The sequence below is a fragment of the Pararge aegeria genome, chromosome Z (genome assembly GCF_905163445.1).
Source record: "Pararge aegeria chromosome Z, ilParAegt1.1, whole genome shotgun sequence".
NCBI classification, from domain to species: Eukaryota; Metazoa; Arthropoda; class Insecta; order Lepidoptera; family Nymphalidae; genus Pararge; species Pararge aegeria.
In genome coordinates this window covers 17,885,400-17,904,568 of record NC_053208.1, presented here as the reverse complement: position 1 = coordinate 17,904,568, position 19,169 = coordinate 17,885,400, and the positions used below count along the sequence as shown (strand labels likewise).

The 19,169-nt window shown below is 34.3% G+C and overlaps 1 protein-coding gene across 1 annotated transcript; it reads right to left on the bottom strand.

Moving 5' to 3' along the window:
* Positions 1 to 12,764: 12,764 nt before the first annotated feature.
* Positions 12,765 to 15,410, bottom strand: LOC120636571 (protein SERAC1). The gene has a single exon (XM_039908107.1). It carries the CDS (start codon positions 15,050 to 15,052, stop codon positions 12,872 to 12,874), a length of 2,181 nt encoding a protein of 726 aa, XP_039764041.1. The 5' UTR covers positions 15,053 to 15,410; the 3' UTR covers positions 12,765 to 12,871.
* Positions 15,411 to 19,169: the final 3,759 nt, after the last annotated feature.

The window sequence follows — 19,169 nt, the reverse complement described above, 5'->3', positions numbered from 1 at the left end:
GAGTCTCTTGAAAATTGGTAGTGACTGCGCCTAATTCCTAAGAGCCGTGCTTCTAAGATGTAAATATTAAAGGCGGCCAGAATACCTGCGGGGGCCACATTACCACATTTTCCTCTATAGACACTAAAAATGTCTACTTAGGTAGACTAGAGCAAGTTTGTTTAACATTATTGTATTTTCCTCATTTCTTGACGTAGTTTTATTATAATAATGTAGGTAATTTGTTTTCGCCTGCTCAGTGCACTATGTGGCTTCATTCTATTTTTATTATTTATGACGGATGTGAATAACGCACATGTGAGCACCTTTAGATAGCAGTTTGTTTATAACGAAGGTTTAAACAATGTATATAAATAGCCGTAAAAGAGCTTTATGTGACAAAATGAATGAATATATGTTTATTGCACACCACAAATATTACATAAAAACAAAAGTATAACAAAACAACGTATACAATTTGGAGGCTTTATCACTTCATAGCGATTTCTTCCAGGCAAACAAAGGCGAAGAAAACAAATCCAGAAATAAGTTAGGTGGTGCATATATACATATACCCATAAAAAAAAATTAAATACTTAAATAAATATATGTTATATATATAAAGCAATACTTGTAATTAATTAAATCCAAATAAATAAATAAGTAACTACCAATATAAATATAATTAACTATACTAGCGTACCCAGCCCGCTTCGCCGGGCTAGATTTTGCTTTATTTTATTTAAACAATAAACTTACATCATTAAATTTTTTATTTAAGTCTCATAATATATAGGTAAAATCATTTATTTCTCTCCGTATTAATACTCTTCTGTTCTCTTCTCGAGCGGGTAAAGATCACTATCTACACCCATGTAGGTACACCCAACAATAGAATATCATCATAGTAAATAAAAGCTGTATTTGACAGTTTGTCAGTTCAAAAATAGGAGTGCTCTGATCGTCACCACACTTTACAGGATTACTCGCCAGGTCAATCTGGAGATTACCTGAAAGTTTCATTGAAATCGGTATAGCAGTTTCGGAGCCTATACGGAACATACCCACACACTTTCTCTTTTATATATATATATATGTAGATAATATATAAAAATTATATTTATATAGGTGTAAAGAGTTCGTCAGTGGAAAATATACCGACCATGAATATTTCTGCCGCTCAACAGCATTGTTGCTGTTATTACAGGCACATGAGACTTAATGCCAAAAACCTGTGCCGCTTGCATGCACTGCGAAGTATTGCTCGGTTTTTAGAGATGGTTTTTTCACTAACCGTCATGTGGGCCTTCTGTTTAGTCCGTCTTTTGTTACTATGAAATAATGTTAAAATTCTGACTTCAACTTTGTAGTTTGGAGTTAGATTTGGATCGGATGAAAATCAATGGTTGTAAGACTGATGATATAACTAAGAAACAAATGGAATTACCGCTTTTTATAATCATATCCGGTCACGCAGAAAATGCAATGAACATCACTAAAGAAAATCCGTTTTTTTTTTTTATTTAAGGCTTTACGTTTCGTAGTAGTTGAACAAATCGATTACCTACTTCCGATGACCGAAAAATCATATTTTAATATACCAATCATTTATGCTAGTGAAGGTAAATCAATTAATGAAATAAAGAAGATCACAATTGTCCATTGTTGGTGAGATTCATGTTGTCTACAAAAAAGGTAAGTGCAAGATTCGAATTACAAAATAGTAACTATGAAGAAATCTATACTTCTATACTTAATATTGTAAAGAGGTACAGTATATAACTTTGTGACAGACACTGTCGTGGTAGTCGGATTTGCAAAGTAAGTCGGAGAAAAAATGGTCGAAGGAAAAAATTTTTTATGAACGCTGCCTTAACGATGAGAGTTTTAAAGAAAAGTTGTAAAGCTTGTTAATGCCTACAAAAAAGTCCTCGACAGTATATGTATAACTTTTATATTTAAGTGGCAAAAAGTAGTTATTTTTATATTAAAAAAATAATAAGAATCATTAGGTCACGTTTTTTGTTCATATTATCAAAATTTTTTCAAAATAAGTAAACTTATCGTCTCGTCGTATCGTCACGCATCGGAATCTCCCAAAAAGGATATTTTTCAGATTTTGCAACATTTATCATTGATTATCGTAGCGCGGTCGTGGTAGCTATTGGTCGTAGCGTGATGTTTATATCGAGCCTTCCTCGTTAAATGGGCTATTGAACACCGAAATACTTTTTCAAATCGGACCAGACCTTACATCATCGTGTTCAAGTAAACAAACAAACAAACACACTCTTTAGCTTTATATAATAGTAAGTATAAGATAAGAAGTTATAAATAACCAATCTGCCTTCCAAACCGGTGGTAGAGTCCCTACAAAAAGACATGACGTTTCAGAACTGCTTATAAAGCAGGCCTACTTGAAATAAATGAATTTTTTAATTTGAATTTAAAAATAGTTAAGTTGCGATATCTTGGTATTACTACAGAGACGATCCACTTCAAGTAAATAGCTACATTTACAAAGTACATTTGCCTATTGTATTTTTAGTTTTTACGAACAAAGTACCATTTACAAACAACATTTAACTGCCTGAAAAGTTGTTAAATTAACACATAGTTCTGAAATGTGCAACTGAAAGCCATTGTTTTCTCGTAAAACTTATTACAAAGTGAAATTCGCGAGGTGGCATCCGTCGGCCCGTATTCATGAGACGAAAGGATCGATAAGACAACTCCATCGAGTGGTTACCATGGTGATACCGCCTTGGTGACCGACTTACCGTCGACTATGCCAAATGTATACGCTCTCCCCTGTTTATGTCAGATTTCCTCACGTCATGCTTCACAAGGCGGTGTGGGTAGATGTTATTTGCGTTAAACATTCTCGTAGAATTTTGAAAAGCCTCATTTGCCTAATCTATGTACAAATGATGAAAGATGTCTTTCCTTTTGGGGTTACGGTTGATTTAATGAGGCAGCTTGTATTTAGGGACACACGTGCTAAAATAAACGAGCGGAAAACAAATTATAATTCGATGGCTATGGCATATTTACGTAATTCACTAAGCTTTAGTAGTAGAGTTTTTTGTAGCAGAGCTCGTTCGGAAAATAAGGTATATACTACCGCAATGCTTTATTCATTGTTTAATGGTAGTGATGACATAATTATTTTTCTGTTTCGACTGTCGTCTTGTTAGTTTTAGAAATTACACATCTCTCTAATTACAACCTGGATTTCTTGTCATATGCTGAGTTCCGGTCTTAAAGGCAGTGGTTAATGGAAAAAGGGCAATAAAAGGCAAATGAGGCTTAACACTTGCTCACGGTTGATGAACACAGGATGGCACTTCATGGGACATGTTCCTTGTGTGCTCTACGACGTATACTCTATTTCTAGACGATTTCAGCTGGTACCTATTTAGTGGTAGCTGGTAGTTATTTTTATCAGGAATTGTAAGATTGACTGTTGAGTGTGAGTTTCTCATCACTTATGCGAAAAGGGCCCCTTTTCGGGATTTTACCTTTTATTTACCAGTAGGAGTTTGAGAATGAAAACACGCTTGGAAAACGGTACTTTTGAATTGTTATCATCACTTCAAGCGATTGACGTCCACTGCTGGACATAGGTCTTTTGTAGGGCTTTATAAATTGCACGATTCTGGGCCGTTTGCTTCCAGCGGCTCCCCGCAACTCATTTGATGTCATCTGTCCACCTGATTGGGGGTCGACCAACGATGCGTTTACGTGTTTGGAGTTGCCATTCCATCACGTTGGGACTTGATGATCGGTTCTCCGAGCTATTTACCCCGCCTTTTGCCAGCTTCGCGACTCGTTGAATTGCAATAATTTCCATGAAACTTATTATATTTAACAACAATTAAAGATAAAATTATTTTAAGTATTCGGTAAATTAAAATTTCCTGCCTCCCTCTAGCCTTACTAAGTAGGTAGGTACTTACGGACGGAATTAAGGAAAATATGCATAAAAGTTTTCCTATGACTTAGGAGGGATCTGTTATTCCATTATTAAGTTCGAATTCCCATACAAATGACGCACGTCTTATGCAGCACAGTTTTTTTAATAGTCTGGCAGAATATTGGTGGATTTAGGTCTGATGTTTAGACTTTTTAAGTTAGATTACCGCCGATTATAATAAACCTGACGCCGATTATTCCCATTTATAATAATTATACACCCCACCATTTGGTTATTCTTGGTTTTACTAATCCTAGGGTTGCCTCGAAGAGATTACTAGGTACTAAGCGATAGCCTTTATATCCTACTTTATAGGCTTACACTTATAACAGCCCTCGAAGATATTACTTTTAATGTATCATTAAAAGGACAGTTTCGATGCACAAAATGCTCAATGTATTTTATGTACGTAATGTATTTTATTGGAAAAAAATAATATAATAAAAAATAAAATACTGTTTTAAAATACTTTTGTAAATAACCCATATTTTTTTGGTAAAATGTTAAAGATAATATTTACTGTCTGTTATCACATATATAGCATATAACTATAAGGACAGATGGATAGTGGATAGCGAATTTGTTTTATACAATGTACTAAGTGTTGAAATGTTTGTAAATAATTTAAAAAAATCAGCGATTACATTTTGAATTTTATATTTAAACTACCGCGCAACTTCGTCTGCATCAAATCGGTTATTATCTGTTTTAATATCTTTAAAAAAAACTAAGAACCTAATTTCAGCGCCACCTTTCAGGTCCAGTTTTATTTCCAAACTATGTACCTACCTAATACGCGGCCGAGCGTCCCTCTGCATATTACTTGCTTTTAGCATTTCTATACCCGTCGTAACATCTAAACATAGGTCTAATTTAAATAATTCAAAGAGGAATTTTGCATGTACATAATCAATTTTAATTATAAAAGTATTTATTTGGATAAGGATTAATATCATAATAGGATTGTCACCATCTTTAGATTGACAAATTATAACAAAAAGTGGTTATTAGCACATGACAGATGATTACTTTAAAAATGTAGTACCTACATTATTTTTATATATATTATCTAGCATTTTCGCGGCGTACGCCAGTAAAGCTCCAAGTCGGTGTGACATCATTAACAAACATATACATTTTTTTGTAAATTGGCTGAAATATAACGATTATTTCAGCCAATTTACAGAAAACCATAATTAAATACACTAAAACCTTCTAAATGAGTCACTATGTTCATTTGTGAAAACGTTACGAAAATCCGTTCTCTCAACTCAACTAAGCCTATCCAAAAATCCACGTCAATCTAAAACGCGAATTGTGCGGATTTTGAAAGACAATTGCGGAAAGATAGCAATGCTGTCCTGTTTGAGCTGTTGGCTTTTCTAGGATAAAAAGAGAGAGCCTATAAGCTATTCCAGACTACATTGTATGTCCTTGCAAAATTTTAGCGGTTCTTTCGTTGTGGCGTTAAAGCATAACAAACATCCATCCATCCACACCATCCATACATACATAGGACGGTATGCATGCATTCGTTGTCCCATATGTCTTGCAACTTGCTGTTATCAGTGAAGAGTTATGCTCTTTATCTCAGAGAATATTTATCCGATCTTTCTTAAAATAGACATACATGCTTGATAGTATACACTTTCAATAAAAAATAATTATTAAAATCGGTTCAAATTTAACGGAGTAATGAAGTAAAATTGATAAAAACTTTCATTCCATTTCCCGGAGGAAACTTTTTGTTTATCGGGACAAAAAGTAGCCTATATGTTGACCCGGAATATCCGCTACGACTATACCAAATTGTATTTAAATCCGTTCAGTAGTTTTCACATTTTGCCCGGGCAGACAGACAGACAGACAGACAAAATTTAAATAAAAATCGGTTTTGGACTCAGTATCGATTATAAAGCATCCCCCGGTCAAAATTTTCAAAATATATTAAATGTACAGAAACCTTCCAGTTACATTTTTATTATAAGTATAGATATAGATATTCGGAAACTGTATTGATAAAGATCTATCAGCCAAAGCTACTATGTATTTAATAGAATTTATAGTAGGACTCTTTATTGGATAGAAGAGAGATTTTACTAGCGGGCTATATACAAAATACTTTAATATTCCAATGAATGTCAGTACAAGAATTTCATAATCAAATACATCTATCTATAGGTTTATTCATTGTGCAAAGGAATACAATTATATTCTTATGGTTCAAATGATATTGTTAGTGTGTAGATATGTCGGTTTAAATACTAAAAGCATTGAAATCAGAGAAGATAGCATTGTATATTCTTATGCTAATCAGTACCTAAGTTGCTCCGATTTCCAAACACGATACTGTCAACTACGTAGTTCGATATTATAAAGTGAAGGCCACAAGCTTTAAATACTGAAAATACGTTATACCTATGGCTTCCTATTGAATTTTAAATGCTACCACTGGCAAATACACGTGTCTATTTTCCATAAGTAGAAAATACACTTGAAGGCCCTTGTGGGCCTTGTGTCAATCAATCTAAGTAGGTCTTCTTCGAATAAATGAATTTAATGCTTCGATTGCTTTTTGTCGGATCGACATTTATGATTACGATATTTCCTTTCTTATACTTTTTTTACTTACTTGTTTTGATAACTACTATGACCTTATGAAAAACGGATAAAGTGTAAGTCAAACTCGTGCACTGTCCTTTATGTACCAAGGCAGGCTATTTATAAGAAATAGTTAGTAAATAAAGTAGAATCGGTGGTAGCCTAGTTGTCAGGGCTTCCTGGTATTTCGGAGATTCCAAAATACCAGTTGAAATAAAGATTCGGAAGTCGGCTTGCACCTTTAACTTTTCGAAGTTACTTGCGTTTTTAAGCATTTTAAATATCACTTGCTTTAACGGAGAACAGTGGGAGAAAAACTTCATTCAAAGCCGCTTTAAATCAAACAATCCGCACCAAACCAATAAATGACAATTTGAGATGGTGATAAACAAAAAAAAAATAACAACCGGCTAAGTTCGTTGTGGGCTTCTTCTGAGACCAGGGCGAGTTTGGAACCCTCGTAGCTTTAGTTTAAAGTTGACGAATTTATTTATCGCCATCAACTCACTCCTATGTCATATTTTACATCAAAAGTGCCATCTATGTGCGTATTTGCATAAAGAAATATTTGACTTTGACTTTTTGACTTTGAAGGGTGTGGTTTCCGGTGTATTTACAGGCACATGCGGCTTAACATATCGGCCTCACAAACACGCCTCGCGGTCACAGTGCGTTAAATTCCAGGACATGTTCCTTGCATGCCCTGCGAAGTGTTGCTCCGTTCATAGATGATAATCGCCATCTGCTTGGTCTGGATACATTTTTTTAATAACGTTTAGCTAGCTTGTTACATTATATATTTTTTATAAATCACATCTATACGCTGCGGGCTGCGGCAGGTTATACGGAAGACTGAAGAGTATAAGCGGGCACTTTGCTAAGCGTTTGTGGACTATAAGAAAACCTTTGATTCGGTGGAAACCCGGGCTGTGTTGAGGTCACCTCAGAGGATCACAATGGAGGTGCTGGAATGGAGACCTCGCACCGGTAAAGGCAGCGTTGTTAGACCCTTACAAGGTGGACAGACGACATCAAGCGCGTCGCAGAGAGTTGGGCACAAGCGGCACAAAACCGCGTAAATTGGAACTCGCTTCAGACTATCTATGTCCAGCTGTGAACGTCTATCGGTTTGATATGATGATGAGGATGATGAAGAAGCGGCGATGCAGTATAAGATTGAAGTCGGCTTACCGTCAGGGGAAGTATTACCCAAGGTTATTTCTACCGCTAAGCTGTACTCCGGCCTTAAGCTAGTAGAAAAGTCGTATTAAGGACTACGTCAACGATAAAAAATGCTTAGGTGTAAATTATTGCTCTAACCAGGTTTCTTCTTTAATAGTTTTTAAATGACAATTTGAGATGGTGATAAACAAAAAAAAATAACAACCGGCTAAGTTCGTTGTGGGCTTCTTCTGAGACCAGGGCGAGTTTGGAACCCTCGTAGCTTTAGTTTAAAGTTGACGAATTTATTTATCGCCATCAACTCACTCCTATGTCATATTTTACATCAAAAGTGCCATCTATGTGCGTATTTGCATAAAGAAATATTTGACTTTGACTTTTTGACTTTGAAGGGTGTGGTTTCCGGTGTATTTACAGGCACATGCGGCTTAACATATCGGCCTCACAAACACGCCTCGCGGTCACAGTGCGTTAAATTCCAGGACATGTTCCTTGCATGCCCTGCGAAGGGTTGCTCCGTTCATAGATGATAATCGCCATCTGCTTGGTCTGGATACATTTTTTTAATAACGTTTAGCTAGCTTGTTACATTATATATTTTTTATAAACCCGATAGAAAGTCTGCATCCGTACTAGGCAGGTGTGCCGGCTCATTTACATTTCCTATTACTTACAAGTGGATAACAAGCAAGCCTTTCAAAGCAAGATTAGGTACCTACCGTCAAATAGGTACCTAACTACCTACCTGTATAAAAATATATATTTTATTACGGTACTGACTGCTGAGTGCTGCTTAAAATGAGGTTAAAATAACTCAAACTATTAATAATCTTTATAAATTGTCCTTTACAGCAAAAAAAAAAAATATCAGTGTTGCCCGTATTTTATTTGTGGTGAAATGCCCGATTTACAGGATGCAGTAAAATTATCTCAATATTAAAAATGGCAAAGTACTTCTAACTAAAATTTAATGTACGAACCAAAGTATTATTGTTGCGATATAATTATTATTTTTTTTAATTTGGGATAAAATAAAAAAACATATTTTGTTCAATATTTATGAAAACATATATATAAGTATTATAAGTACTATTACTACCTACGTCCTCCAAGTGCAACACTTTATATAATTATAAAATTTAATTTAAGTATAACTAAACTCGACGACTCCAAGAAATCGTCAAAAATTGCAAAAATAACCTTTAGATAAGTACCTAAGTTACTTAGCAACGCTCTTAAACCTGAAAATAGCGTAGATTAAAAATTATATTTAGAAAATGGATGTAAAGTAGATCCCAATTAAAGATTCGAGTCCGCCTTCGTGATCTGTAGATTATCATATAAAAAAGAACTGTAGTAGTAACTACTTTCTAGATTATTATAAACGTTTGGGTATCACGATACCTCTTATTTTACCGGGTCCGGAACAAAAAATTCAAAAACAAACTTCAGTTTTAAAAATAAGCTCATAATTCGTTTGCCATTTCGATCGTATATGGCTTTCTACGAAAGAAATATTTCAAAAATTAACCCTATTTTTTTTCAATTCTCAAAAAGACCTGATGAGCATTGATTTAACATATTGTTGCTTATATTATTTGTAAGCTCACTGAATGATAAGAGATAGTTACGATTAACAACTACATCTGTTGGATACCATTGAAACTACATTATTTGACCATTTACAAACTAGTTCATCCAACAACATGTAGATGTCGCCGTTACAAAATCGTTCCGAGGCACCTATAGTCGGATTTTTAATTCACTGGAGTAAACTGACGTTTACGACGGTGCCATAAAATTTTAATGAAAATAAATTAGTGCTAAATAATAAAGCTCAGGCCGATTGAATCATTCATTTTACAAAGTGACTCTAGCAACTGTCAGTGTATTCCAGTGAATAAAAAAACTGTCACGAATTATTTTCCCTGTAGTTCGGTATAATACAGAATATATTTTTTTTCAGTGCGCATAAAATAATATGTCATACATGAAACAAATTTATGAACATATATTTTTTTTTATGTTTTACTTAACGATACAGAAATTAACGGTTAGTCCCGGGAAAAGATAATTATGAGCACCCTACAATTGCTCTCAGCTGTTACTTGTGATCAACGTTCTCGCACTCGGTCCTATCGTCGCAGCGGTAATTCCATAAAATAAAGCATAATAATAACTTAAACAATTAAATTTGAAAACCCATTACTTACCTATGCATACCACACATTACGATGTATTTTTTTAATCCACTACAAGTTAGCCCATGACTACAATCTCACCTGGTGGTAAGTGATAATGCAGTCTAAGATGGTAGTGGGCTATTATTTATTTAGGTAGATACCTATTTAGCCATGATTTGCTTACTTTGCTTACCATGTAAATACCGAACCACCAAAAAAAAGCTTCAGCATCAGATCAGACGATGCATTGAAAAATTAATGTATTTAAATAACAAAAGCAAATGTAAAATGCATCGAGGTTACTTTATTATTCATGAATTTCTTAATGACAGGGTTCCCTGGACCAAGCAAGACGCTCCGCTTTCATCTCACACAAGATAGAACAATGATTGTTAAATTGTAAAATGATGTTGGGAAAGAGCAGCTGCTGAGATTCTTGCCGGCTTCCTCTCGGTAGAATCTGCCGTTTGAACCGGTGGATCATAGAGTCACTACAGGCGGACATACTTGACGTTTTAAAAGTTCTTATATTAGGCCTACTTGAAATAAATGAAATTTGTATATGTAACATCATGTACCGACATGGTAACAGAAACATATCCCAACTCCGTCAAAAGTATGACTCTCGTTTTACCACGTGTCTTTAAAATTCGCTATTTCACTTGTAGCATGATCTAAAAACTATCATGATTTAAAATTTCAGGGTGGTACATCGGTATTTATTGGTTTGTAACTTGGTATTTTTTATTTAGTAATTAATAAAGTAATATCACTGGATTGTTTGCTTTTCTGTAGATACCTGTTAGACTGGTTTCATTCCGTTTTGTCCGTTTACAAACCGCGATGGTGAGAGATGGTTGTAATTACTATGAATATAAATGACATCTACAGGAAACTGTATGCACCCGTTTACGAACTAGTTTCTACAACTACGATGACGTTTATACTAAATCGTTCGAAGACATCTGTTGCAAGATTTAAAAACTGCTACGAATGAAATGTCGGTATAGTTCGGTATGAATAGACAATAGATGTCGCTATGCATATTTAATGCAACTACATGTAGATGTTCCTGAATCGGTCAGACACCTGTCCGTGGTTTTTAAAACTAAAATGAATTTATTGTCCTTATAGTTCAGTAAAATTAAAATAGATGTCGCTTTGCATATTTCATGCAACGACCTGTAGATGTCAATGTTTCCGAGTCTTGTGTAGACACTTGTAACTTGAATTTAAAAAATGAATTATATGTTCGTACTGTTCACGATATGAAATTAACTGATGTTCAATTGCTAAATATAGTTTTAAGATAACAGAAAATTTTCTACCTGGTCCTTCTAGTTACTAGGTAGGTATGTGTATGATATTAAAACAATGGGATATGCTTTTCTAGGTCATGTTTTGGAGTAATTAAGTTTTAATTAAGTTGCGCGAGTTAAAATAATATGATGAGAACCAGGTATTATCTATCTATCTATCTTGTAATGAGGCCCGCTTCAGCGGATGCACTTCGACCCTCCAGGATCTTTTGTGCTCGAACAAGGTATTAACTTCATGACTAGCAATGTTCAGGATGGCACTATAGCACAAGTTTTATTAAAGCTAAATACCTTGTTTCTTAGCAGCTATAATTAATCTCACGGGTACCTATTATTCTTCTGATATTGTGTGAGTGTTTTGTGTCTGTACCCTATAATTCTTCTCAAGGAGTAAAATAAAAACACTGGACAAATACCTACTGTATATTAAGCTTCTCTATAATTCAAGTTAATTGTTACCCTGAAATGATTAGGTAGGTACTACCATTTCGGAATGCTGTCTTCGGCAGAGAAGACCACGGGCAAGAAACTCTACCTTCGCTTTTGTTCAATCAATTGAAACAAATCTTCTGGAAATGATAGAGCGATAATAGCACTAACACGGAATTCCCGGTATTTGTCTTTTTGCTTACATTGTTGCAAAAAATGTTTTTTCTTAAGTACTTGTAGTAGGTACCTACGTCGATCAGATTTTATGCTATGTATCGATTGAGATTACTTTAGTATGGATTGTGAACGTAAAAACGTTGGATCCTTTATTATAAATAGGCGCAGGACACAATGAAACCATAATTTACTTACTTCCGTTTATCTACTCATACTTTACTTTTTATTTTAGCATAATATATTAGGTTGGGGAAAAAGTTTCTTCGTAAATTTTAAGAAAATTCAAATCATTTTTTCATATAGTTTATTTACATTGAATTAGAGTACGAGTATCATTTTGTTTGATAACATTTTGCCATCTTATAGGTATCGTAATCCCATTGCTATAGAAATTTTGGGGCTTCTGATCAAAAAACCGCGACAAGTAGTTTTGGCAGTCCTCTCATGATGTTAACCTAACACTGCCTAAAGAATTCTGAAGAGACCGAAACAGGTGGAAATCTGAAGGCTCTCTTAATTTTTTTCGCGGCTTGCGTTGCATTTTTACCTTTTTGGTAGTAACATTTTAAAATGTATCGAATTTCTTCATTAGATTCACTCATCTTCACAGTAAGAAAAATAAATAATAATCACACATTTTCCTAATTTGAATTTGGAATTATCTTCTTTAAATTTAAACTTTTAATGATACCAAAACCAGGCAGATACAAATAGTATCTCCAAAGAGGTTTTATTACAAGTTCATACATACTATAATTCGAAAAGACTTTTCCCCAACCTATTATAAAGTAATTAGGATCAATTAGAAAGTGGCACACAAAATTTTAAATAACTAGGTAGCTGAATAAAATAAATTATAATTTATTCTAATAATACTATACATAGGTATTAACAAAGTGTAGCTTAAGTGCCTAAATAAAATATTTCGCAATGCAAATCAAAGTTAAATTATTTAAAGTTTTAAACAATACATACAAATATATTTGGTTTTACTTCTCAGATCTAGTAGCAATTTTAACAGTTTCCTAGTCTTTCATGGTACTTTTTAGTTGATTTACTATTCTACTAATAAATAACCAAATTACATTCACTATTCTATAAACATAAGATTCAGTATAATTCATTTCAACATCACATTTAGTTGCCTGCTGCAAAATATCTAAAACTGTTGTGTATAAAATAGATTGTCTGGTTGCTGGCTTGCATATTGATAAGTGATCAAGGGGAAGTTGATAAAACACTCCACGCCCTAAGTCTGCTGAATATGGTTCAACAAAGTGTACAGGTACTTTGAATGCTGTAATAAGAGTTGGTAAAGTTTCAGCAAAACTTATAGTTTCCCAGTTAAATTTGTCTGCAAATTTTAAGAATAACTCATGCAATTCAAGCAGTTCAGGAGAATTCTCTTGTAATTGTTTAACATCTTGTGAAGGCCACAATATTGATGCAGCAGCACGAGGCATTGTTGCTAATGCACTGCCTTTATGGGGTGTACTGTAGAATAGCACTGCCTTAGTGTTTTGACATAATATTTTATATGCCTCATCACTTTTTTGGGCACCATCTACTAACAACTGTTTAACAATCAGGCCACCCATTGAGTGAGCCAGCCAAACCACATTTTTTTTTCCAACTTCAGCATCAATCAGTGCAGAAGCAAGTTCTTCAGCTCGAGCAACAATGTCGGCATTTTGAAGTGGACATCCTTCCAACCAATCAGATAGCTTACTCCAATAATTAAAACCCAGTATCCTTAGGTTACTGCAATCTTTCGGTAACCAATCTTTAGGCCAACAATGTGTATGACTACATTTATCTTCCTCCTCTTGCAATAAAGCTACCCTCTTTTTTTTAGCCAGTAAAATGTCATTGTTAATATCTCTCTTGGCTTCAATTGGAATGTCATTCAACACAACTTCATAACTAGACAAGAGTTTTTCATCTTCTAGTTCTTTAAATTGCTCTAAAACCATTTCAAGGTCAGGATCTAAATACCTATTATTTTTATCACCTGTGCTTTCTTCACATGGGTCACAGTCAACATCAGATGTTGTCACTTCTATAATTCCAACAGGTTCTGCACACTTTTTGTCTCTCTGGCGCCATGTGACAAACACACCACCCCGCAGTCCATGAACAAGCAGAGTGTCACATGTATGAGTTTTTCTTTGTCTATATAAAGGGTATAACAAAAATAGTCCAGGCCTATAACAAAATTCGCCGGAGAGATTGGCTAAACAAACAGCTGCAGAACTGGCTAGACGAACATCCTTTGATTTTAGTAGCCGAGCAAGTTCCCCAATAAGTCCATTTTGAAAAAAGTCATTTAATAGATTATTGTACAAACTTAAAACAGTTAGTATTTTTAATACTGCAAAATCAACTTCTGTATCATGTTTATATCGCAACATTAACTCTGCCAATTTAGGCAGTAATCCCAATTTATGCAATGTATTTACAGATTTATCATTTTCATATGATTTCTGGTAAAATAGAAAAATGTGATGATGCAGAGCATCAAGACATAGTATGCAAAGTTCTTTCTCGCTGAGATTATCTGGCTTTGGAGGTGAGCTGTCTACTTCACCTATTTGTTCTTGCAAATTAACAAAATATTTAGATAAAAAATGCTGTATGCAACTATGAGGATTTACAATTTGCACATAATTAATCATATCTTTAAATGTATATGACAAAAGTTCTGATGTCAAGGCTGCTCTTCTTACATGTAAAGGAGGTGGAAGGAAGTAACGTAGGTCAACACCATATGTATGAGCAAGAAGAACTGCTGTATTTTTATCTACAGCTTGGGCTATTCTTAGGCAGTCCCAACTCTTATTATTTTTAAAAGCTGCTAATTGGTCTATAGCTAAATTCCGTTGCTCCTTACTTCCATGGCGACAGACCCACAGTAGCTTCCAAGCCAGGGAATGTTTTAAACTTTTCCAAATACGGCTGAACCCTACAGAATTTGAAATCTCCCTAGTATGTTCCAACTTCATTGTGGCATCGTAGGAGGGGTCATCAATGTAAATATATTCAGCAGTGAATTTCTTTTCCACATCTAAGACATTGGTGTTCACAATATTTTTAATACTTTTGTTTATTAAGCTACAGTGATATGCAACAATCAAAACACTACTACCACATAGTGAAACCACTTTCAATATTTTAATTAATGGTTTCAAACGGTCTTGGAGGCTCATTTTCGTAACTTCTGCTTTCTGATTTTCAATCTTGTGAAATCAATCAAAGTGAGCTTATAAATACATATTTAATCAATGTTTTAAATGCCAAAGGACCGAAATAGTTTAAAAGTTGTTCAATAACTTTGCCAACAACTTTCGGACACTTACATTTTCGATTACACGTGTGTTCCGATCGTACCAATTATATGAAGGATTTGTTTAATTAGTTACATAATATAACATTATAGAATATTGAACAACGTAATTTAAATTTAACATTGGTTCCATCAAGCGGTTTGTAAAGGTTCAAACAGTGAAAAAATCACCCATTGGCCTTATAATAGTTGTTTTGTTATTTGTATCGTATAGGTAAATAAGTAGCCTGGGTATTTTGTTTCATTTGTTTGGTGATTTGGTCTACACTCTATAGGCAAATGTTCTTTCTTCTTTATTCTTCCCCATAGGGATAAGGCAAAGGTATATAAACGTACAGCCATTGTGTGTTAGTGTTTAATATTCATATCTTATTTCATTGTTAGGCATAAAGCATTGTCTTTAGTGTTTAATTTACACATTCAATCTCATTGTAAGGCGTAAGCCATGTCTTAAAAATCCATATCCAATTTCATAGTAAGAAATAAATCCATGTCTTCAGTAGAGTAATTTTTTTCTAATTCGGATAGTACAAATGTTTTTAATTGTTGATGAAATATCATCATCATCATCATCATCAACCTATTAAGGGCCTAATATAGGGCACGTGCCTCCTCTTAGAATAAGAACGGTTTAGGCCAATATATTCATAAACTTAGGTAAATTTGTGAGTTTGTGACATTGTCAGGGACCAAATGGATCTACTGATCCGATTTTGAAAATACTTTCACCAATATAAAGACACAATATTTGAAATTGAACACTGAAAAGAACTTTTCGCAGTATTCGGTATGCAAAGTAAGTTGGAGAAAAAACTCCAAACAAATCATCAACAATCAACACACTTATACAAAAACTTTCTAATACGCAGGAACAAACATATGCATTAAACACATTGAGTCCGAGAACATCTAATGTGTTCTATCTCATTCTCTCGCCGGCTGAATCCTATATATTTATGTGTTTGTGTCTCTATGGACTTATTTTTTCGTTTCATCGAGTTTGAAATCACAACGATTCTAAAGAAATTTCACTTCAAATTCGTTTCTTATGAACGATGACAGAAATACGTGATTTAGTTCTTTAGAAAATGTGGAGTATCCATTTACTGACCCCAGTTATCATGGCTACAATTTTTTGCCACTACTACTGCCATACATTTCTCTAATTAACTTTTCCTACTAAACACGTACGAAGTCGCAGGCAACAGCTAGTATCAATTATTTTTGATGTTTACTAATGTTTTATTTATTTTTATTAATCGTTGTCTGATTTAAAGTTAAGTAAGAGTGTATATAAATAGAAAAATTGTTAAATCTGTTTTGGATTATACGTAATTTCACATAGAATTCCAAAATCTAGAATGTACCCCTTGTTGACCACTAGGCTCCAGTTGTTGACCGTATGTGTATTAGTAGTTGACTAATTTTTCCAATGGTTATTCTGAGATTCTGTTTTTCAAAGAAATACGAAAAGGCAAGGGCTAATTGGTTACCCGGGGGTAATTTTATATAAGGTTTTTTATGTTTTGCAAATTAAGGGCCAATTTCACCAATAAACTCGCAACAAGACATCACCCAACTGGGCATGAAAAACAACAGGAATTTTAACACATTCACGTTTTATGACATACATGACAGACCATTAATAAATCAAGCATCAGGCGAAAGACACCTTACATTACTCTGTGGTTTAAAACTACCAAAAAGAAATGTCCAAGTTTTTATACATTGGTCCTTCGACAGTGTAAAACTATTTTATTTAGTCGGATATTAAGTTAGACGGAAAAGGTTTTATTTCGATGAATGTTAAATGGTGGCTTTATTTGAATTTTTGCTAGTTTTCTAATGTATTTTTTAAATATTTTACACAGATGGTGGCAAAATAAAGAATTATTTGGTTTTTTTTGCTTTTGTTTTTTTATTTTAAAAGCGAGTGTGTATTTAGTGGGACATCGTTTGAGGCAGCCACGTTCGCAATAAATAACCCTACCAACCATAAAACAATCGGTTTCAACGTGACATCGTACTGAAACGCTAAATCGCTTAGCGTCACGTCTTTGTCTGTAGGGTAACTAGCCAAGCCATAGCCTTCCACCAGACCAAACCAGTGAAAATTTTAAAATAATAATTCTCAAATTGCCCCAGCCGGGAATCGAACCCGGGATCTCCAACTTAAAATCACAACACTCACCGCTGCGACAGGAGGATCGTCAGTCAGGTGTTTTTTGCTCAAAGAGAAATAGTTGTAACAAGATTAACTAGATAAAGTAGGTCCTTTTGTGAACCAGATTAAAATCGTTAAATATTTAGCTAAAGCTTGAATCTATTTTGAAATCCCATTAATAAACACATTACAATTAAGGTGATCCTTTATAGTATTTGGAAAATACTATAAAGGATCACCATAGTATATGGAAAAATTATTGTCTTGCTCGTCAAAACGCGTTACTTCTTACAATGGTGGCCGAACGGCTAACGACACTGACAAGCCAGCTAATGCAATGCTATTTAAGGCTGTGTTTTTGTCTTCTCCTAGTTGCAATGGAATTGGATGATTTGTCTTAGTTGCCTCAATATAGAACCAAAAAAAAGAAATAAAAAGAAATAGGCTAAGATTAAGGCTGCAAATCTTAATATTTACACTTAATGCTTTTAACAAATAAATAAATATACTACGACAACACACACATCGCCATCTAGCTCCAAAGTAAGCGTAGCTTGTGTTATGGGCGCTAAGATGACTGATATATATTTTTTTATAAATAATATACATAAATACTTCTAAAATACCCTGAAAACATACCTGTTCATCACACAAACATTTTCCAGTTGTCGGAATCGAACCCACGGCCTTTGACTCAGAAAGCAGGGTCGCTGCCCACTACGCCAATTGGCCGTAGAAAAGTTATAAATTATAATTTACTGACCAAGCAGATGGCCAGCCTGATAGCTTCACGCCGCGGTAGATTATTGCAGTCAGCCAAGCTTACTCATAGATTGTTGCTGAGGAGCCAAGGTGTCTGTGTGTTGCACTTCAACTGCAGCGGAGCATTAAATATGACGATCTGAGATCTCCATGCAGACGCGATCTCTTCAGAACTGATTCCGAAAGATCGCGCTTTGGACTAATTCAAAGTAAGAAGTTTAAGCAAAGGTAAAATGTTAAAAAGATTGTACGATCGGCTGCAACCGACGTAGGACCACCAAATTCTCCGTTAACTCATAGATCTTTTTAGATTGAATACGTATTGTAAAGTCAACCTTCTTGATATTAATGTCAAGAAGTGTAATGTTATTACTTTTACCAGAAAGAAAAATCATATAATTAGTGATTATTACCTAAGCAATAGCTTGCTTGTTAGGGTGGATGAGCTGCGTGACCTGGGTGTACAACTTGATAGCAAGCTCTTGTTCAGGTCGCACATAAATATAATTACTAATAGGGCATTTGGAATGCTTGGTTTTATCATGCGTGTTACTAAGGATTTTAAGAGGACGTCAACTCTGGTTCTTTTATTTAATGCCTTAATACGTTATATTCTTGAATACTGTTCAGCATGCTGGAATCCGCAATATAACGTGTACATTGATGAAATTGAAAGGATTTATAATAAATTTCTGCGTTATATTAAACGTCGTAATTTAGTATTTGATCTCAGTATATCTGCAACTGAAATTACTTTAGAAAAAAGATGCGATTTAAGAGATCAAATGTTGTTATATAAAATAATACATAATTTAGTTGACTCCCCACTTCTTCAAAGTAATATCGATTTTGCATGTCGTAGGTTAAATGCAAGGCGTAAACCTCCCTTTGCGTAGGCTAGATGGAAGACAAGGTATTCGGCAAATAACTTTTTATCTCGTGCGTGCAATGCTTTTAACAACAAATATTGTGAGACGGACATTTTTCATGTCAAAATTGGCACTTTTAGGGAATTTATTATGACAAAATAAGTACTATAGCTTTAAAGTTTTTG

What these genes read in the sequence shown, in the direction of transcription:
- LOC120636571 (XM_039908107.1), bottom strand. Translation starts at nt 15,052, where the DNA reads ATGAGCCTCCAAGACCGTTTGAAACCATTAATTAAAATATTGAAAGTG.